The 23261-nt window shown below is 36.3% G+C and overlaps 3 protein-coding genes across 3 annotated transcripts; 1 reads left to right on the top strand and 2 right to left on the bottom strand.

Annotated features, from left to right (window-relative positions):
- On the top strand, nt 913-4138 carry LOC109704596 (galactoside 2-alpha-L-fucosyltransferase-like). Its single transcript, XM_020225357.1, has 2 exons — nt 913-1401; nt 2465-4138. Exons 1-2 carry the CDS (start codon nt 1140-1142, stop codon nt 3919-3921), a joined length of 1719 nt encoding a protein of 572 aa, XP_020080946.1. The 5' UTR covers nt 913-1139; the 3' UTR covers nt 3922-4138.
- LOC109704604 (mitochondrial uncoupling protein 3) lies at nt 4615-6827 on the bottom strand. Its single transcript, XM_020225368.1, has 2 exons — nt 6363-6827; nt 4615-5393 (listed from the first exon to the last, which is right to left on the bottom strand). The coding sequence occupies exons 1-2, from the start codon at nt 6789-6791 to the stop codon at nt 4848-4850; spliced, it is 975 nt and encodes a 324-aa protein (XP_020080957.1). The 5' UTR covers nt 6792-6827; the 3' UTR covers nt 4615-4847.
- On the bottom strand, nt 8539-9556 carry LOC109704615 (ethylene-responsive transcription factor ERF109-like). The gene has a single exon (XM_020225379.1). It carries the CDS (start codon nt 9462-9464, stop codon nt 8703-8705), a length of 762 nt encoding a protein of 253 aa, XP_020080968.1. The 5' UTR covers nt 9465-9556; the 3' UTR covers nt 8539-8702.

The raw sequence follows: 23261 nt of genomic DNA, 5'->3' as shown, positions 1-23261 counted from the left end.
TCGAGCCAGATGATTAATTGTGTTCACTGAGCACATTTGAATTTTTAAAAATTTGAACTTTAAAATTTCAGATGACTAAATCTCAAGTGATTCTATTTTATTTTATTTCTTTTCCTCCAAATTTATAACTTGAATTTCTTATTTTTTTTAAAAAAACATAGGAACTTTCAATTGGAAAAGGACAGATTTAGTTCATTTAATAAACATTCTAGAACCTCCAATTGGGCCAAAAAAGTCCAAATCTTAAATAGTGTTCTGAGCAAAGGCCACGAGCAAGTGGGTGTGACCAGATTCGGACCTGATCGGGCCCAATCCGAAGCTTCAAACTTAAACGTGGTCAACTGCACGCGGTCCCATCTTTTCAAGAAATAATAGCCTGCACCCGGTGTACGTACGCACCTCATACACCACACCGAATTTTTAACGACCAAGGCCTTAAAATTCAAAATCTAATGCATTAAAAATTACGAAGAGATATATATGTTAAATTTTATGATTATCGACATGTAAACCGTGAGAGATATATTAGCAAGATTTGATCGGGATAAAATATTCCGGCCAAATTTTATCCCATTTGGCAGAATAGCGGGGATAACTTTCGTTTTCCCCGCTTATCCTCCAAGCAAACGGGGCCTTATAGAACGGGTTCAATGAATTAGATTTTGGATTATGAGGATGGTGCAGGCAATAATTTCTCCATATCCGTCGTTCAAATAAATTATGTTACCAACGACGACAGATAAATAATACCTGCAATAATTTTTTAATTTAAAAATTCCCAGTAAAATCCTTGTCAACGGAATCTCAGAACGGTGAGTGATTAATTAAATTATAAAGAAATAATTAATTAGATTCCCTATTCCTCTGAGTGCTCTCCTCGTTCGGGGTTGTCGATGCCCACCTTTTTCTTTTGTTTTTTTTTTTAAAAAAAAATCAAATAAAAAAATTATTATCTCCGTTACTAAACCCTTCTCTCCGTTTCCACCTCCCTCGTCCTTGAACCCTCTCTCTCTCTCTCTCTCTCTCTCTCTGAGTCTCTTCCTTTTCCTCGCTTGCTTCATCAATGGCGAGATCGGGGGTGGTGACGAGCTGAGACGAGGCGGGATCGGGTCGGGTCCGCGCGGAGGGGGTGTGGGGCGATGGACATGAAGAGGTTCCGGAGGCCGCAGCAGCCGACGTTCCCGGTGCGGCGAGGCGAGCCAGCTCCCGGCGCGGCGAACGAGCGGAAGCTCGGCGCGGGGATCCCGAGGCTAGGGTTGCTCCTCGTCGCTTGCTTGATGCTTTTGCCCCTCCTCGTCGTCGTCGTCGTCTCCGGAGCGCGGCGGAGGACCTACCCGGAGCCGATCATTGGCTCGGGTGGAGCCGGAGAGGGGAGTGAGCTCGACGGAAGGGTGAGAAATGGTAAGGGTTTCTATGATCTCTGTCTTTTAATTTGATCATAGGGTTGTTCATGGTACTTGTTGTGTATTGATTTGATTCTGAGAAGAAGAAGAAGAAGAAGAAGAAGAAGAAGAAGAAGTTGGTTTTGTGGTTTGTTTAGGGTTTAGATTACTCGACAGGTTGTAAAAGTCTCATCTTTTTATGTTTTCTTTCGAAATGGGTATTAGATCCTACATTTGGAGCAGGGAAAGAGCAAACTGTTGTTAATTTTTTTTTGTACTTCCGATCATGGTTCAGGTTAAAACGTGAAAATGTGTAATCATTCAAATGCATTAGATATTATTTTCCATTAATAACTAAATGCATATGTATGATCTGTTGAAGATACTGTTAATCTAACGTTGTGTTTGGGAATCAGTTTTTATCGCCTTTTGGGTAGGTGGATATTATAGTCCCCACGTGTTGGATTTTGAAAAAAAAAAAAAAAGAAAGGAAAAGAAAGAAAGATTGTGGATAGCGGTGGCATTACATTTTAATCAGCTGGTAATGACAGATGATGAAATTTTTGTGTGGTTTTTATATCTAATTCAAGTAGAGAAGTATCCATTTGTGGCAATGCTCAGAATGTTATCCTACGGATCTAAGAAACAGATGTTGTTATCCTACACTTTCGGAACCAGATGAATTCTTGTGGCGCTAGCAGAGATCTAGTGGCTTTTATCTGTTTTGTCATAACTTCAAATTTTTAAGTTTCATAGTAGTACAGTTCAAGTGCTTCTTTAGCTTTGAAAATTCTGCAAAGCACGGTTTGCAGGTTGAGGTGACTCTGTTTTTTCCAACTGAGTAAGTGGGTTTTTTCTAGATTATTGTCTATATTTTGCGAAGCGGTAAGTCCAAAGATTTTGAACGCTTTATGCTTTTCGATGGTGAATACATCAATTCAATGTATAGCCTTGTTGATTATTTACTCATTTTCTGACCTCTAGGTGCTTCGTGCCTTCTCTGTTTCCTTTCTGCTGTTATTCACCTCAGCTTATTCACACTCAGCTTGTTCATATCCTCTGAAAATCTGTTTTCCTTTTAGGTTCGGAAGATGGTTTCTCAACAACCTCTAAAATCCAGAGAGACCGACTTCTCGGCGGTCTCTTGTCTGCTGGTTTTGATGAAGAATCCTGCCTAAGCAGGTATCAATCTGTATTATATCGAAAAGATACAGGGCGTCTACCTTCCGCTTATCTCGTGGAAAAGCTGAGAGAGCATGAGGCTCTACAGAGAAAATGCGGGCCAAATACAGTGTACTATAAGAAAGCTCTAAAACAGTTGAAGTCTGGCCAAGGCATCGAGACCGCTGATTGCAACTACCTTGTTTGGATATCATATAATGGATTAGGGAACAGAATCCTTACCGGCGCTTCGGCATTTCTTTATGCCCTCCTCACAAACCGGGTCTTGCTTATCGACAGAGGTGCCGACATGGCCAACCTTTTCTGCGAACCGTTTCCTGGGACCTCGTGGTTATTACCTTTGGATTTCCCTGTGGACCAGTTCCGAGGCTTCAATATTAGCACCCCTACAAGTTATGGAAACATGGTGAAAAATAAGTTGCTTAACAACAATGCTGGTCATTCTACTGTGGAGTCACTGCCTGCTTATATTTACCTCCATCTAGATCATGATTATGGTGACTATGACAAGCTCTTTTTCTGTGAGGATGATCAGAAAGTCCTCGAGAAGATTCCGTGGCTGATACTACATTCAGATAACTACTTCGTGCCGGCCCTCTTTCTGATCCCAAGCTATGAAGATGAATTACATAGACTTTTCCCTGAGAAGGATACTGTTTTCCATCATTTGGGCCGTTATCTTTATCACCCAACCAATCGGATTTGGGGCTTAATTACCAGGTACTATCAATCTTATCTCGCCAAGGCTGATGAAAGACTGGGCATCCAGATTAGAGTTTTTGATAGTGGAACCGACCAGCATGTTTTCGATCAGATCCTTACCTGTTCTTTCAACAAAAAGCTACTTCCTTTTATCAGCCCGCAAGAAAATATTGCTCCAATCACAAATGTAAGGTCTAAAGCTGTCCTTATGACTTCTTTGAGCTCTGGATACTACGAAAAGCTGAGAAACATGTATTGGGAGCACCCAACTGCAAATGGTGAGATCATTAGCGTCTATCAGCCGAGCTCTGAGGCGTATCAGCAAACAGAGAAGCAAACGCACAATATGAAAGCATGGGCAGAGATGTATCTACTGAGCTTGACCGATGAGTTGGTCACGAGCGCGTGGTCTACATTCGGGTACGTAGCTCAAGGTCTAGGTGGCCTAAAGCCATGGATTATGTTCAAACCTGCAAACAAGACCATGCCCGACCCACCATGCCAGCAGGTTATTTCAATGGAGCCTTGTTTCCATGCCCCGCCTTTTTACGATTGCAAGGCTAAGAGAGGGGCAGATACTGGCGCGCTGGTTCCGCATGTGAAGCATTGTGAAGATGTCAGCTGGGGGCTTAAGCTTGTTGACCAGAAAGAGTGATAGATGCAGTAAATCAGTTCCTTGAGTTCATAAAGAATTAAGATATCTCTTCCTTGTATACTTAGTAGTATATTATACGCCTTTGTATAATGTTGAAATCCAAATGGCTGGATGAAAGGCATGTTTGGTTATGTTATAAGGTACGAAGACGGAATGCTATGGATGATGTAGTACCAACTTCGCTCAGATAAGATGCTGATTTTATCAATTCCCCGAATATGATTCGTTTATTTTGAATTAAAAAAATGAGATAAAGGTCCTGCTTCGTTCATTTTATTAGAAATAATTTTAATTAAAAATATGAAGTAATTAAATTTTGAACTTAAGACTACTATGAATACTAAACATTAAGTTCTAAATCAACTATGGTAGATACAGGCAATATCAAATGATATTTTATTGATTTCCAAAAAAAAAAAAAAAAAAAAAAAAAACCCAACTTTGAATACTATTGTCTTGGTGATGCGAGTTCAAGATTCAGCATGTAAGATTTGGCATCTAGAAGCGAACTAAATCAACACTCCACTTGTTTCAACAAATGGGAAAGCCGAAAAGCGCAAGTTACTGTATACATTAATACATTGATGCAAATTTGGGATTTAAATCAATTTAAATTCAATAGCCTCTGAGATTTTTCACACGTAGAAGCACCTACTTTTGATCCAGCAAAGTGAAAAAAAAAAACAAATACTGTAGAGCTAAAAAGAAACAGTTGGAAGAAAGAAGAGCCGGCAAGTTGCAATGAAAGAGTAACAAAAGCTACAGGCAAGCAGATCTCAGGAAACCTAATCGGTACTTAGGGCACACATAAGAAGAAACAACTCAAGCAAAGGGAAATCACCATCTACTTATCTATTTTTCCATCCCTGTATGAATAATAAATCCGAAGGAGAAAATCTGTTTATAAGAACAACTGGTAAAACTCACTAGAATGACGAAAGACCAGAGGCTTTTCGGAGCTTTTCGTAAGAAACCCAAAATACAAACTGCCAAGGGCCGAGCCGTGCCCACGTAGGTAAAAAGCCCTTCCATAAAGCTATTAAGCCTTCATATTTCACGGTCTTAATCAAACAATCAAAAGAATTCCTGTATAATAAACCCTCCGCCTCTTTCCCAGAAGCCTGATTCATCATTCTCGTTTTCACAACATCAGCCGGACAGCTCAGAGTAGTGGCGCAAAGGCCGGATGCAATTGACGCCAAGGTGTGTGCGTATGTATTGTCGTCGCAAATATGTTTACGTATAATAAAATGCTTTGCGTGGTCGTAGCATGTCAATTCTCCCATATTGACAAGAAACGCTCTTTGGGCGTTCGGGACAACTCCCCTCCATAGGCCGAGAAAGCCTTCGTCTTGTATAATCTTTCTTAAGGCATCAGCAATTCCCGAGTACCGAGGCTGAAGTCCTTGGATTGAGAGACGGCCATCCGCTTGCATCCTCACCTTTATAAGATCGGCGGGGCTCGCCACGATCTGCACTGCAAAGTCGTCAAGGGCAAGAAGACGAAAGGGCCAAAATTTTGGTTTCGTGTTTTATTGTATTTACGATAAAGCAAAAAAGTACTGATATCAAACAATATTTAAATCTAATGACATCTATCAAATAACGACTAGAAAAGCTGCCTCTAATACTTGTAAATGGCATTTTAACCTGCAGGTAGTGTAGGCCCCAGGAAAATAAAGTTTCAAGAGCATAGCCATCAAAAGGAACTTGACTAGAGAGATTCAACTTCTACAACATATACCCATCCAATTTGTTTCTACCTGTCTTAAGTTGGACTACATAAAATGAATCCCTTTGACTATTGATCTTCCCTGGAAACTAATAAGTAATCAGCTGCATTAAGAAAATTGGTAGAACTTTAGTACTGTGATGTTGACAGAGCAAATTAGACATGATTTTGTACTCATTTAAGATACTGAGCAAAAGAAGGAACGTGATGAAGTCGGTCGAATTCCATAAACACAATACATCTACGGAATCTCAAAACTGTATTATCTTCGAGTAAAGATGCACAGAAAAAGATTTTCCTTGCAACTAAACAAGCCCTTTTAAGTTTTAAGAATCCGGTGAGCCTCCTGAATCTGTCAAAGTTCAGGAAAGCTCATTATATAGTCTATGTTCCTACAGAATTATATGGCTTCAGTGTGACAATCTCTGGGAGGAGATATATAAGCCACTGTTCTTCAAGCAGTTTTCATACTAATAATAACAAGAATATGAAAACATAGGATATTTGCAGCTTTTAAATGTCCATGTCCAACGCCAAATCATGGACTTGGAAAAGTATAGGATATTGAGAAAGGCCGAAGTAGAACGCCAAAATTTTTACCTGCAATCTCAAACACGCATGCAACAATACGCCTATCCAACATAGAAGAAGAATACACCCCAGATGCTAATTTGTGTCGCCTAAAAATGGGATTTTGGGAAGTGGGTACCTGCGCGAAGACGCCGGAGACGCCTCCGGCGAGGGCTTTCGCAAGGAGCGAATCGTCGGCGGCGGTGGCGTTTCGGAGGTGCTCGTACCCGACGATGCGGATGGGGGTGTAGAAGAGGTGGCGGAGCAGGGCGGGGGAGAGGCCACTGTAGAACCCCAAGAGGCCCCCGCTCCTATAGATCTCGGAGGTGACGCGGACGAGGTTTCCGGCGGCGGCGGCGGCGGCGGCGGCGGGAGGGGATCCGCGGCGGAGCTGGAGCCGCGTCTTGGTGACGTCGATGGGGAAGGTGGCGGCCTCCGCCGCCGCGGCGGAGAGCGAGGTGAGGCCGACCTTCTCTAGGGTTTGGCTCCCCGGCGGCGTAGGCTTCGGCGGCGGCGGCGGCGGCGGCGGCGGGGCTCCTCCGCCGCCGCGGCGGGGGCGATCGCCCATGGTTAGGAGAGAATGGGGGTTGGAAGAGTCGAGGAGATGATTTTAGGGGGACAGAGACGATCTGGTGCGGTAAATGCACCGCGTGGCGATGGGTTCGAGTGTGGGTTTGGGTCAGGTACGAGTCCGAGTCAATGGCTCTTGATCGGGTTTGCTTCGCGCCTAAGATTTTGCTCTCTATCTGAGCTCGTCGCTCCAGCATTTGGGGCCTTTTGCTTTTTTTTTTTTTTTGGCCTTTATAATGAACAAGTCCTTAAACCTTACCTTAGAACTTCTTTATCTTAATTATGTATTATTTTTCACTAATAAGTTACATTTATGGAATCATATTTCAAATTTTTGTGTCCAGAATCAAAATACTAATAAGCTACACTGGTCGGCAATAATAGACCGGATAAAATTGAAAACTTCAGATGTTGATATTTTAGTATTACTTCACATTCAGCATAGCGAGATCATCCACATACATAAATAAATTATATACAATAAATGTTTCAAATTTTTGTGTCCGGAATCAAAATTCTAACCAGCTACAACTAGTCAGCAATAATAGACTAGATAAAATTGAAGACTTTAGATGTTGATACTTCAGGATTACTTCATGACATAACAAGATAAGCCCAAAAGAGATTACGTTTATAGTACCCTTAATTGATTCTTAATATTTTTAAATATGATAATTAAAATTTTGATTGATTTAAATATATATCATTTAAGTCCAACAGCTCATCAGATTTGATAAGTACCAATACATACAACCCAAAATGCCTTATAAGTTTTACTTGAATATCAACATTCAGAAAAAAATAAAACTTTAGAAATAATAACATTTAACTCAAAAGATATTTTTTTTTATCTCTCGCATAAAGGTATAAAAGGAAGAGTTATTTTGGCGTCATTTCAACATGAAGCCACTATATGGTCCAGTAAGATCAAATAAGTAATATAAAAATAATTTCTCTCGTAAGAGGTTATTTGTGGGGCACTCCAAATACTTCACTTTGAGTGATAATATAAACACCCCCTTTTTTATTAAGAGCAAAACAAATTCAAACTATATAAATTACTCTATACTAAAAGTACAAAAAAAAAGAATACTAGTCACTAATTTTTTTATCATCTATAAAAGAAAAATGCAAACTAATTCTTTCTCGTCAAAAATGTAAGGTAAAAACATGCAAAACTTGAATTATAAATTATTCAGAATTTTAAAAGCTATCAAATCTTTCAAAATCTTAATTTTATCATCTAATATTTCTATTTATTTGATCGGAGTTGGTTAACAAATACTTCGACTTTAAAATTTTTACTAATTGCTTAATTTAATAAATCCACAGCTATAAAAATTTTATAAAATATACCAACTAAGCTTGTAAAATTTAAAGTTAAAGCACTATTGACCGACCCAAATCAAGTAAATTAAAAAATTAATTAATTAATTAAAATTTTAAAAAATTTTGATAGTCGATTTAAAATAGTTCGGTACGTTTTTATTAAAATTTAAAGTGATGTTCGGCCGAACATGAAGGGGCACGTTGGGAGGTTGTTGGGCCCATCTTCTAGAAGGGCGCGGAATCCCCTGGCGACTTCTTCGACCGTTCTAAACCGTTTTCGACGGTTACTCCACTCGAAGCCAGTGTGGGCCCGCACGCGGCTTATTGCCACCAATAACGCAATTGACACGTGTCACGTGTTTATACCTTAATTACTAATGTGATTAGCGCGTCCCCGTCGAAGTTCACCTGTGTGATACTGTTGGGTATACTCGCTCACTTTTTTTACTTTGTGCACGTAATAATCAAACTAATACAAATATATCTGCAATTGATTAATTCCTCCTAATCTAAGTCCGGAATTATATAAAAACAATATTTCCGGATTTAATTACATGCATATTTGAAGCTTCATTAATCACTAAAATGGCGGGAACCACATCTCTCCATCGTCGAGCTGCATCAGATCCTGTAGCCCGTCCCATATATCCACCGTTTCCGCCCCCTCGCCTCGGCTTGTAGCGTTGTTGTTGTTGTCGTCGTCTTCATTGTTGTTACTACTCTCTTGTTTCTGCATTGTTGGATAATTCGACGGCGTCGGCGGGGAACCGAGGTCGTGATCGGTGCCCTGGTGCGGCTGTTCCGGGAAGGGGAAGTTGAGCTTGGCGCGGGGGCCGCGGAACTCGATGGCGGCGCGATCGTAGGCCAGCGCCGCCTCCTCGGCCGTGTCGAACGTGCCCAGCCACTTGCGCACCGCGCGGCGCGGGTCGCGGATCTCCGCGGCCCATTTCCCCCACGGCCGCTGCCGCACCCCTCTGTACTTGTTCTTCTTCTTCTTCCGCCCCCGCTGCGCCTCGTCGACACGCGGCGCTGCCGCCGCCGCTGCGGCAGTTGCGGCGGTCTCCTCCTTGCCGGTGCTGAATGAGAAGAAGCCGCAGCCGAGGCAGCCGTCGATGCGGCAGAGGCGGCAGGCGTTGGGGCGAGCCAGCAGGGGGAGGTCGGGCGGGGCGGTGGCGTAGCCGGAGATGACGTGGACGAGGGCGGAGACGATGATGGCGTGCTCTTCGTCGCGAGAGAGGCGGGAGTGGAACTGCGAAATATTATTATTAGCAGTAGTACTAGTATTACTGCTGCTGCTGTTGCTGCTGCTGAAGTGGCCGTAACGTTCTCGCTTCGGAACCATTGTTGTTGTCGGTGGTACGCTAATTAATTAGGTGTCAAGTGTAGGAGGAAGGGGTGGAATTATAAGGGAGGGGGGTTGATGACGTGCAGGAGTGAGTGCCAGCTAAGCAAATAAAAGGCGCACCAAGGAGACGCGGATCGCAAACGCTTTGGATTTATTCAACACGTGGGGAATTTTGTTTTTATTTGTTTATTGAAAAGTATTATTAAATGGCGGTTTTACTGGGGGCATGAAAATAGCGTGGGAAATATGGAGGAAATGGGGCGAGTACGGACTCCGGAGGGTGCTGAGCTGGCGATTTTGCTTGGCGTCAACGCGCGACTTGGGGCTACGTGGGTCGAGCCCACCGCAACGTCAGCAGATAGGGAAGTAAACGGGGTAGATAAGGGCCGGGAGGGTTCTCGAACTTCTGTGTTAATTTTTATTGAAACAGAACAAATTCAAAACAAATTATTTATTATTTTATTTTTGACTTTTATTTATCGCTTATTCAGGACGGATTGAGACGGGAGTAAATTTTTAGCAAATTTTTAATGAATCATAATTGATTGAAGGAAGAAAATGATCTCTCGTCTTTCGCTCTATTTATTTGACAGATCAAAACGAATTCAAAATAAATTATTTATTTTATATTTTTTATTCTTATTTATTTTTTCAGCCGGTTCGAATAGAGACAAAAACTCCATCAATCCGTATCTATTTATATGGATCTATTTTATATCATTGTAAGCAGGTGTGAAGTACTATGGTTGTGCTCACCAGAGTGTGGGACCCATGCTCGCATAAGGGAGATCCGTGGAGCCCTCCACTGCCGACTGTCTAAACAATTGGGTATGTCATCCGTACGATGGTTCATATACGTAATTAATACGATGGTTCATATACGTAATTAATACAGTCAATAAAAAAAAACCAATCTGTTTTATTAAATTACAAATTTATTAGTTACAAAATATTACAAAATAAGAATACCTCCTAATTTATAGTATTACTTGTGAATTTACAATTATTTCACTACTTTGTCAATGTTTTTTACAACTATTCAAATTAAGATGAGTGATAATTATTTTAATATTTTTAGCGGAAAATGTGAAAAATTACTGAAAAGTTACAAATGGTGAACCACACAACCCTTATTGTTATCAATTTTCTTAAGGCCCCATTTGAATTCACGAATATTGGTATATGTTTTTTTAATTTATTCAAGAAATTTGCATGTTTGATTAATAAAGAATATAATTGAAAATTTAGAATTGAATATCATATTCAGCCTTCAAGCTAATTTTTTTAATTAGATAAATTATCTAGTAAGTAAAATATATTATCTGATCAAGCTATGGATAATTAAAAATTTGAAGGAGCAAAAATCAAACTTCTTACCGATAATCATATTAAAAAAAATTTATAGGGAATGAATGGACCGAAGGATACGGTGCGCGGATCTATGCACTGGGTGCAAGCAACAGTTGTTCGTTATGTAAGAGATGAGGATAGCGAAGGTACCAAGTGGGTACGTGGAGCTCCCACGATGGATGCTTTGTGGTGTATGTGTAATGTGTGTAGACCGAGTCGTAAGTGTTAGGAGTTTTCACAATTTGTGTTGACCAAGCTAGAGTAGACAGCGCTTTGGTAGTTGACTTTGACTTTTCTAAGAATAAAAAATAAAAAAATATTGAAGAAATTGAAAATACATCCGAAAAAATTGAAGTGAAGTGTCAATACAATATACGTATACGTATATTCATGATTGTACTTAGCATAGTTGGTTAAAGACGTGATGACTGATATTCGAAATTTTAAATTTAAGATCTAATTGCTTCATATCTTGTATTAAAAAAATGACGATAGCCGCCCATGGGAGAAATATCCTGCCAGATATTCCTGATTCCAGGAACCATTTTTCACATACGTGTGTTCATGAATGAGCTGGGCCTGGCCCAGTTCACATTAGATCCTTAAGTTCCAGCCCAGCCCGGAAAGGCCCGACAAACATTTTATTTCTATTTTAAATTTTGATAAGAGCCTAGCATTAGCAAGGTAACTAAATATCATATTATACAAATTACAATGTGTTACGATGCAAATCATAGGACGATAAAGTGTTGAATTTTCTCACTTTAACTGTTCAGACCCTCTAGCTGTTATATTTTATAAACCACGAGTTTGATTGAGTTCTTACTATATTTCATCGCACGATTAAGGCCAGGCACAAGACCGTCTAAGCCCGTGGATAAAACGTAAAGATTAAATTTATGGAATACAAAAAAAGAACCAAGTCCAGAGATCCTGATCTAGTCGCAAATATCGACAATTTTCTCCGCCAGTTACTATTTCATAGAGTACATACTTCTGATAGCGAATTCCTGACAAGTTCAGTGAGTACTACTTGCGATAGCAAATAAGCTTTTCCAAGACATCCTATAAAATTGGAACAACGACTTAGCAAGTAATAATTTTAAGATTTTATAAGGCCTCTTCGCTTAAAGTTGAACTCAAACCCAACCCAAAAAATATTTTGGGCTAGATACCCCACGGCCACATAACATTTAATCAGAAACTCGGCCCGGCCCGACTTAGGGGGCATTTGGTTCGGCGTAAAATAAATCAAACAATTATTTTCGGTATAAAAAAAATATTTTTTTCACTTGTTTAGTTGGACCTAAAATTATTCTTTCCGTAGAAGTATTTTCGCGAAAAAAACAAAAATCATTTTTCACTGTTTTTTGGCAAAAAAAACAAAAATTCAAATTACATAAAACTTTTTCATTTATTTTTTCACTAAACCAAACAGATGCAAATTTTTTTCTTTTTTTTTTTTTAAAGAAAGATGAGTAGCACGCTACCTGCTTCGTTTATTTCATTAGAAATAAACTTAGCTATAAATGTGAATCAACTAGGATTTGAATTGGGACCTCGGGTACCAACCATCAAACCTTTTTCCACTTGCTCTAGAGACGGTCGGTGTAAATTTTTTTTTCTTTCAAAAAAATAAATATTGATAGAAAACTGTATTGTTTTCCTACAAACCAAATATTACAAAACTTTTTAAAAAATTCCACTAGAATTTTTTTTTTCTATAAAAAAATTATTTTTCATGATTTTACGTTGAATCAAATGGACCCTTATGATCGGCCTCCGTTTTCTTTCCCCCCTTAACTTCTTATTTGGTATTGTTGTTGGAAGCAAGAAAAAGTTAATTTCGAATTTTTATTTTTTATTACCGAATAAATACTTTGGATAAGAGAATTGAAAGTAACAAACTCTTCACTCCACCTTTTGATATACAAAATTTCTATTTAAAACAAAATAAAAACCAAACGTGACACCAAATGATACCAAACTCTTCGCTCCACCTTTTGATGTACAAAATTTCTGATAAATGATTGCTCAAGATACCAAGCCTGACAAGTTGACTAAAGTCTCCAATCCATCCATGGACCATAAAATAAAGATCCCAATCATTTCATAAAATATCTGGTCGAGCCCACTTGCACCACTTGGGCTTTATCTAGCTAAGCAGCTTATGAGAACTAGACCACATAAAAAGTCTAGAACCCTAGTACTAGTCTCAATCCAAATAATTCACTCATTTTCACTCAACTATCAGGCAATTTTAGAGTAGGTTACAAATACACAAAAAAAGAAAAAAAGAAAAAGACTGTCACAGCATGTATTTCTCGTCCACCGGTGCAATTCACGACTGATTTAGTAACTAGTGGGACCTGAATGTTAAAGCCCAGGTGTAAAAATTTAGGACTAGAACTTTGAATTCTATGAAAGAATATAAGAATACGTAGGAGATCAGGCTCTCGATTCTGTAAATTAACTTTTAAGAATAAAAGCAAAAGTGAAAAAAATTCTCTGATAAAGGGGATGGGATGGTCAATTGCAAAAGAGAGAAAAAAGTCCTAGTCCAAAGATGCCGAATCCCACGTAGTGAGTGGGGATTTTTTTTCTTTTTTGAGAGAGATAGATAGTACGTTACCTGCTTCGTTTATTTCATTTATAAATAAATCTAGCTGAAAATGTAGATCAACTAAGATTCAAACTTGAAACCTCGGGTGGTTTTGGATTTCAAGTTGGTGAATACGAAAGAGAGGGTGTATGGGTGCTATGTTGGATTTTTGTACTACATTTTGTTATTATCAAAACTAGATAGTTTTTTTCAAAAAAATATGTTAACTACATTTCTTAGTGTATTCTTATATTTTTTTTTCTTTAAAAAAAAAATGATTCCTCCATCGATAAAGAAAACTGATGACGCTAATTAGAGATGCATCTAAGGCGCCCTCGCGAATTGCAAGCATGAGGGGACCGAAATACGAATCCCACACCAATGCGGACAAAGAAAATGATATAATTTGGAAAGTCGCGCTCTGCCTGCTGTGGTTATTGGTCCAGGAAACCCAGATGCTACAAATTCCATGCGTGATCTACTTGAACCAAATTGTGAGTGCTACAGAAAGATTGTAGCCCGATTTCATTCACACATGTCACACTAGTGAGCTCACTCATTGAATCTTATCGCATCTCTACATTCATGGACTCATAACTCATTGAATGATTAGGAATGAACCACCAACATGACTAACATTGGTAGAAGCACTTTGTGGAGAAATGGTCCCCTTAGCACTATTAGGTCAAATCCCCTATTCAACCACTTGCACCAATCTCATTCTCAGTCCTCTACTATTGTGATCCCCACACTCTACTTTGGGGACCTATCTATGTGATTTGTACTTGTGTTTGTAGGATCCATGGGTGCTCCCCCTACTTTAGATTCTAAAACAACTTTATCTCTCTATCCATCCATCTTTTAACCAATAGGAGAGCTAGTCCATTTCATGTTTCTTATCCTTTTCTTTAAGGGGGGGCTATAATAATGCAAGCAAAGGTGCGTTATATTCCCTCTTTCCGCGATCTCAATTCGCGCCATCCAATAGCTGAACTTGTTAAGAGTTTAAATGGATTGGCCGTGGCACCGCATGAGAATTGGTCTTTGTTGTCTGAATCATAGCCATTCGAGTTGTCATTGTTAAGTTAAAAAGCGCTTTCGCTATTGATTTTGTATCCTATGCAGTATGTACAAGATGTAACACCGATATGCTTTTGAATATTGTCGTCGAAAGAAATGATCTTTTTCTTTGCAAACATATTAAAGGAACAATATTTCGATGGGTGCAGATATCTACTTGAAGATGCTCTTGAAGACCACCAAAAGATTTATCCAAATAGGAGGGGATGGCCATATCCACCGACTTACCCGCTATGCAACAGAGAGCCTGAAACAGCTATATACTTTTTTACGTGCTGTGATTTTTTCAAGCTCACTTGGGTCGAATGTGAAAAACTTTTCAAATACACCCACTAGTCTTTACTATAGTTAGATGGCATCCTTCTTTCCAAATGAAGGAAAAAACACTAGTCAAGCTGCGACATAAAATTGACTCGATATTTACTGCTGTATGTTGGAACTTATGGAAAAAGCGTAACAATATAATTTTTAATGGGTTGTGTAGATCATGCAAAAAACTAGCTCAAGCATTACATAATGAGATACTAATGTGGTTCAAATTTTTGTAACTGGAGGTTCAATTAGAGGCTCAATTATTGCTGCGACCTATTCAGCCCCAGCAAATATGATTTATATGAATTCTTCATGTTTACTTCTATTGCATCCAACGAAATCGTATAGGCAATATCTTATATATTCCTTTCAAAAGAGATTTATCCAAATAGATGATTCTAATGAGAGTTCGCGCGCAACTCCTTAAGATACGCTACAAAATGAAGAAATTAATATATAGCGCGTTCCTTGATTCACCTAATTAACCTGAATGAATATCCCTGTGAGTCCTTTTCAATGCCTATTCAATTTACTCGAAGGATTAGCAGTCAAAATTATATATCTGATTATAATATCATCTTCAAGAAAGAAGAATATATGCATGTGATTTGAAATTGATGCTAAGTTACTGTTTATGTAAGTAACAAGTATTTTACTGCTGTGTAGTGTAATTCCTCAAAGCCTCCGAAAAAGCATTCATATCCACATCTACGTACAAATTAATGTGGATAAATAAACATAGTCATATGTCTATCTCCCGCCCTTGGTATTGTCGCATCACCGATTTGTTTACATCTAACATTAGGCCAATTATAACCGCAGTATTCAAATTTGCGGTCCGCGAATTAACGAGGTAGATATGTACCCATCACTGTTAACATCTCGACTAAAACATCCCTCTTCCCTTCTCCCTCTCCTTATCTACTCAAGAATCTCCGAGAGAGACAAAAAAAATAAAAAGTTGCAATCACACATAAGTTCGCTTAAAAATAACATTTAATCAAAATAATGACAAATTAATCCAATTTAGAACTTCAAAAAGAGAAAAAAAAAAAAAATGAATTCTAACAACTACTATTTAGAAGTGAAACTTCAGCTCACTACAACAGAATTAGATTATAGAAACACATTTTTGGGACGCTTTTATATAAGTGTTTCATTTATGCTAATTTTTTTTAAAAAAAATCTATTAAGGTCTAAATGTAAAATCCAATCCAACCAAAAATAAAAAAGTTTCTTTACTCAATCGATCTCATCCAGTCCACTCAGCCCAATTACAAATAAAAAGAAAAAAAAAATAATCACCATCTGCCCCACTTCTCTTTCGCCGCCACAGCCGACGAGATTGGATTCCAGCGGCTGGAGTTCGGTCGCGAGAATCTCGCAGGGATTGTAGAGGGTTACGATCGCCACATATTCCTCCGCCACAGATCGCTGGAGGAGTGGGTACCAAACATCAAGACGATCCCACATATAGTGACTCTTTTAAAAAGTGTTTGTAATTTATCCAGCAATATTTTTTTTTTATTTGTACCGATATTTAAAAATATCGTTATATACCATTTTTATTATAGTAACTGAGACCAGAAAAAAGATTCTATACTTCGGAATTCGGTTATTTCAACTATGTGCAACTTTCCTGTGGCCCTAAATTCATGCAAACCATTGCTGACATAATTAGTGACGCAATGTATTTAATGAAGAGATAGTTATGATACTTGAGGAAGAAACTAATAAGTGATTGAGACAAGAGTAGGAAATCCGCAACACTGTTGCAGTTCAGCACCGACATTGCGGGCTTCGGAGAAGCAACAGTGAGTAAGTCGGTGATCGACGTATCCTGAGCTCAGAGCAGCTAGTTAAATCGCGCATAGTATGAAACCGAAAGCGGATCGAGAAATCGAGTTTGGTAGGAAACATCTCTATCGATGTCCACGACATGTCCGATGGATTGATTGTAGGCTCTGTCGTGTAGTCGAGTTCGTTCAGTTGCATGCCCCGAATACTGGGGCATAATAATGTAATGTGTAGTTGCATGATTTTGTTTTGTGTGGTTGAAACCCCATGCAGAATTTAAGAAGCCTAGCTGTGTGATCAGAAACGAATATTTGGTTTTAAATTGTCACCGAAACTTTGGGACTTAGCTACGAAGAAACTGGTGAACTCGAGACTTTGTAGGCCATTAAATCTATATATTTCTCGAATGACAGTACTTTGAAGATCACACAAAACAATATCTAGTAAACTCGATTTTTTTAAGCCCTTATTGCGGTGGTCATGGATGACGTTTGATGTCATTTTGTATGATCTGATCTAATTAAGGCATACGATCGAATTTAAAGAGATTTCTAGAGCCAATATATATATTGGGGACATCATTCCGAGTCTATAGTAATTAAATACAACCGTCATTATTCTTGACATCCAAATTATAACACTTTAATAGTTCTACATCACATAAAAAAAATTATAATTAAAAATATAAAGATTAAAAATTCTGCTAATAATAACTGTGATTAAAATTTTGGATGGTGGTTAATTTAGCAATGTCCCAGTGGTACAACAAAAACATATGAAACATATAAAACATGCTAAATTTCTTACGAGTAATGCTTCTATACTTTTTTTTTGTCGTTACCGTTCATTCATGCGTGTTCAATGGTTAAGATTTAGTTTCTTTAAAATTATGACCTGCAATAGCAGGTCACTTTGGGAGAGTCGGTCACCAAGTACCTCAAAAAATGATATTTTTGTCTTTTAATACATGGGCAATTTAGTCATTTTATTTTTACTATATTTTCAAAATTTTTGTTTTCTCTTTGTTTTCTTTTTCTCTCTCTATCTTTCCTTTCATAATTTGGCATTTATATAAGAAAAATTTCAAATTATTTGACAATATGATTTTTCTCTTTAAAAATAAAAAATAAACAAATAAAAGAGAAAGTGATGAAAACCTATGAATAATAATTGATGCTAACGAATCAAACGTGCCTAGCACAAGTGGCAAAAGGACTTGATCGTTGGTACCTGATTTTTCAAGTTCGAATTCTAATCCGTTCACATTTTCAACTAAATTTATTTTTAAATGTAATAAACGAAATGAGTAGTATGCTATTTATCTCTAAAAAACAATTGATGCTAACAGATAGACTAAATTGTAATTTAGCCTTCCACTATGGACGAATTAATCTAGTAGTTGAACTTCAGTAGTTCAACGCATGTAATAATAAATCAAAAAGTTCAATCTTTTCATCAAAAAAAAAAGAAAGAAAAGAAAAGAAAAAGGAGTTATACCAAATTAACAATTAAAATACTAAAAATAACTTCTTTAAAAGAAAACAATATGATCTGGTTTTTCTTTAAATTAACCTTGCAAGTGAATTGAACTAGTCAAAGAGCATATTCATTGAATAATTAATCAAACATGCATATGAACTAAATTTTAGATTAACAATCCTACAATCATATTGATCGTTCTTAGCACGTGTGGTAAAAAATTTGAATTTGGATATGAATTTTTGAAATCCGTCAAGTTCGGAAATAAGTTTTGCGATTGTTAGTCGGATTCGAATTCAAATTCCTAACCATTTTTTTTTCTCACCAGTAATCCTAATCTTTTTAATTTTTATGTTTAAAATTATGTTTAAAATATTTATTAGCTCTAATAGTTAAATTATCATTCTGTTTAAAATGTTTATTATCTTTACCGGTTCCAGATTGTTCTTAATCTTATTCGGTTCAATATGTTGAAATCAGATTCTTGATAGAATAGGTTAAAGTCTTATCAGTTAAATCAATCGATTCAATCTACTTTTTAAATCATTGATACTAATTTAATTAAAATGAATAATAAAAGTTAATAAGCTAATTATAAACCGAAAGATAAAATAACAAAATTTTAAAAAATGAACTAAAAACTGAAAAATTTTAAAGGTAAGAGTCAAAATCAATTTAATAAATCAAATTAATTAGATTGATCAAATTGATAAAATATATAAATATTCTAGATTTGTTAAATATAAATTTTGTTTACTCTAGTAAAACTCTATGGTATAAATTTATTATAAACTTAAAATTTAAATTATACAGTCTAAATTTATTTATTGATAAGTTTAAATTGCACTATATTATTTAGATCTATTGAAGGTTTCTCTATACGTTTTAGGTTCTAAACTTTAAATTTATTTAGTTTTTGGCTTATATTTTAAATTACAATACATGATCTTATTAGTTTAAAAAATTGATTTTTACTACTAAAATTTGAATTAATTTTGTCTATATAATTCTATTATAAAAGTAAATTTGAATTATACCCTTACCCTATAATTTCTAATCAATTATCTACATTAAATTTTTTAAATAGTGATAAAGAATTACTATCTAAATTAGAAAAATTANTTCATCCTATTTAGAAATAGAACTATTTCTAAAATTCCTATAATTTAAATTAATGCATAATTTTAGAAACACTAAAACATTTAAGGTAGATGCCTAAATTAATGCCTAATTAATGCATAAATTTAGTTAATCAATTAATTTTCTAAATTAGTGCAAATTAATGAGTAAATTTAGGACCTCAATTAAAAGTTTCTTTAAATGTTGTATTGTTTAATTACCAAACTAACCTTGAATAAAATAATCATTTCTCATTTCTTACTGGTTGAGAGTTTAATTACACAGCTAAAAATTCATAATATTTCTCACACTAATAAAAATTAATAAAATGCAAATTGATAGTTCATATATTTTAAGAAAAAAAATCTCTCTTATACATAATTTATTTATATAGGCCAACAAGAGTTAGTACACATTTGTCAAAAAGTGCAAAATGTATCATCTTATTTTATATATGCATAAAAAATAAAATAAACAATATATATTATAATGGGATGTGTTGTAAATGCACGTTTATAGCACGTCCGTATTGGATACGAGTCTGACACGAGCACAGATGTATCCGCCACAGGCATGCGAGGTTTATAATTGTGCCCTTGATACGTGGTTGCGAATGTCTAAAGTTTTATTCTTCTTCTTTTCAAGTGGAAATTAAACTTGGATGATCTGTCAAGTTATATAACCAAAAACGTAGTTGATTGTTGAATTTCAACTATTCTCCTCTATAGACGTGTCATGGAAACAAGGAGAACAAGCGAAAATTACATAAATGTATATATATATATATATATATATATATATATATATATATATATATATATATATATATATATATATATATATATATATATATATATATATATATATATGCATGGTTAGCTTTTTTAAAAAGTTTGTTTTTTTTGGAAAAAGGTAGCTAGGATGTGATCCGCCTCGTTTATATTTTTTAGAAATAAATTTTGCTAAGATGTAAATCAGCTAGAATTCAAATTTGGGATCTCGGGTACTAACAATCAAGTTTTTTGCTATTTGGGTTAGGGAACGGCCGATTAGCTTTCTTTTTTTGACAATATATTGACAAACAAAATGTCAGTTATATTTGACTGTGTCCGCGCCAAGAATTTTGCGCCACGTGGTTACGAACTCGGCTGTTTCGATATCTTATCAGCCGAATTATTTGATCTGTTGAAGGACGCAAACTTCGAGGGTCATCATTTGTAGCCGTTCCGCATCCTTACACACTTCTTGAGAAAAAATTTCGATCGGGTCAGAAGTTGAAGAATTTGACTCGCAGTAGACTGCTTTAAGAATATCACCGAAAAGGATAAATTGCACATTTGGTTTTCAACTAAATGGGCCAGGTAGGTGATATTTTAGTTCTCGAATTTCAATTTATTGTAATCTTTTGTTCAAACTTTTAGAATTGTTATAATCGAATCGCGTAATCTAACTTAATTGATAAATATTGACGCGTTGATGATGTAAAAATAATATAATTTCTCAATTACAATACTGTTACGTTATTTTTACGTTACTGATACATTAGTTTTTAACTAATTAAATTATGTTATAAGACTTGACTGCAATAATTCTAAAATTCGACCAAAAAATTATGTTGAATTAAAATTTAGAAACTAAAGTGTCTCCAAGCTAACTCATAGTTTGAGGACCAGAAATACAATTTACCGCATCAAATCCATCATATAAGTTTGCTAAAATAGTATTGCTCTATCAGGGGGAATCCTCCTGCTTGTTAAAAAGAGAGGGAAAATGATCACCGCCTTGCTCCTTTTTCGGAGAATTTCCTTATAATAAATTGTAACACATCAATCATACATTCGATAGAAATTCTTTTTTCAATTGACAATATAAAAGATCACAAACCATAGTAATAATTGATCTTATATATTTTTAGCTAGTAATTTAGGCCAAACAAATTATTAGCTTTAGTAGATCGAATTATTACATTTGATATTAGAACCAACTATAAATGTAAGAGTTAAGTGTTATGTAAGACGAAATGCTATACCACAAATTTGATTGGAGTCACCTCTAGAATCTCAATTATCTGATAATTCTAATCTATGTGCATACGATCGAATTTGGACCTGAGGACGTAAAAATCTAATGAAGAAAGTCTATAACACTCCAACAGTCCGATGAAAACGGAATGGCAATTGAAAATATAAAAGACCATGTATCAAAGTATTTATAATTGGGCTTAAACATTTTCGGCTAATTAGTTAAATCTAATGAATTATTAGTACTAATATGTTAACTTGTTACATTTGAAAAAAAAAATGCAAAAAAAAGGACATTTCAGAGGTCACTCATTCTAATACTACTCTCCCAAAGTACGCTTAACTACAGATCTAGTTCCAAGGGGGAGGACGATATCAGCAGGAATTAGACCAAGTTTGCCTAGGATTTAGAAAATGTGATATTTCTAGGAATTAGAATAATTATATATAAAAAATATAATAATACTAAACCTTTTAATTAGGCTATAACATTCTGGACAGCAAATAGGCCCAAGAGAATAAGAGAAGTTGAATGAGTATAGGGATAAAGTAGTTCTAGAATAAAAGACCCTTTGGGAAGCGAGATATTACAGTTGGTATCAGAGCTAATCACCAATTGAAAATATCAAATGAATCTTGATTAAGTTAATATCATACAACTGATACAGACGACTCTCTCGTTGACAATATAGTAAATAGAGTGCGATTCTCTAGTTGACAATTATTGTAAGTGCAGCGCGGTTTCTCATAAAGTCGACTAAAACTAATGAGACAATATTTATATTGTCTAATATTTATGAGTATGCTTTAGATTGATGATACCGTTAATTTTTAAACAATGATGCGTAATAAACAATGATGCGTAACAAACAATGATGAGTAATGTGACATTCTTAAATCTTAAAATAGTTTTACATTTAAAACATAGTAATACTAAATTTTTTAATTCCAGTTATAGTATTTTGTGCAAGTTGGAGTAGCGCTAGGATGATAATTCTCGAAAAACGTGACATCGCGATTAAATAAATATTTTTTTCTTTCAAATAAATCGGCTGGGTCAAAACTTTGCTTTCAATATCTTTTCAAGATAAAGTTGCTGCACAGTAAGAAAAATGTACAAAATCTAAAAAAAAAAAAAACGTAGATTTTCTCCCCTTTCATCACGGCCATGTCGGAGCCCCCGCGACCGTCAGGATTTCGACACGTGGCGCTTCCAGCTGTCTCTGAATGGACTGCCGCATGATCACTGGGGCCCACCAATCACGAACTTTCCTGAGGCACGTGTCTTTCCCGTACGCAGTGGGCATCCGCGTGTTACATTCTGCACCGTCGATTCACGAACGGACGGCCAAAAGTTCGCCTCCGTACTTCAAACCTCGGAGCCCTATCCGACACCCTTGGATCCTCCGTATCCCGCACGAATCTACGACCAGCGGATCGTACGGACGATCCCATAGAAATTGTTATGCGGACGTGCCAAATTGGCCGAACTAGTATGATGCGGTACATGAAGTTTGAGTTGATCATGAGGGTGGTTGGTCCGAGAACCAAAATATGTATCATGGCATTAAACCAGTGCTGAATTAAATTGAAAATTATTGGCTGAACCAGGTTTAGGTGATTCGTGAAGGAAAAAAAAAGAGTAAAATTAAGTTAAATTTCATGATTTTAAAGCACCAAATAAGTGGTCTGAATACAACAAGCATGACCAAGTTTTGAGGCCCTCTAATTCTATCAATTCATTAAAATTAACATTTTTTTCAGTGAAAATTAGTAGTACATCACTCTCTCCTCCTTTTATTTGGATAAAAAAAATAACAAAAATTTATAAAAATATATTGTCCCATCAAACTTTAGTGAGATCACTCGTCATCAGCTTTACAATTTTAAATAATATTACATGTGTAATTTATTCGGTTTAATCTACTATTTATTTAGCCCCAGTTCCCAAAACTTTTGAAACTACTGTTTTAACCTCTAAAAAGCTAATATCCTATACATCTTAATTTGTGGAAACGCCTAGTTCGGTTAATT

Source organism: Ananas comosus, linkage group 2 (assembly GCF_001540865.1).
Source record: "Ananas comosus cultivar F153 linkage group 2, ASM154086v1, whole genome shotgun sequence".
Classification (NCBI taxonomy): domain Eukaryota; kingdom Viridiplantae; phylum Streptophyta; class Magnoliopsida; order Poales; family Bromeliaceae; genus Ananas; species Ananas comosus.
This window is presented reverse-complemented; position numbering and strand designations above follow the sequence as displayed.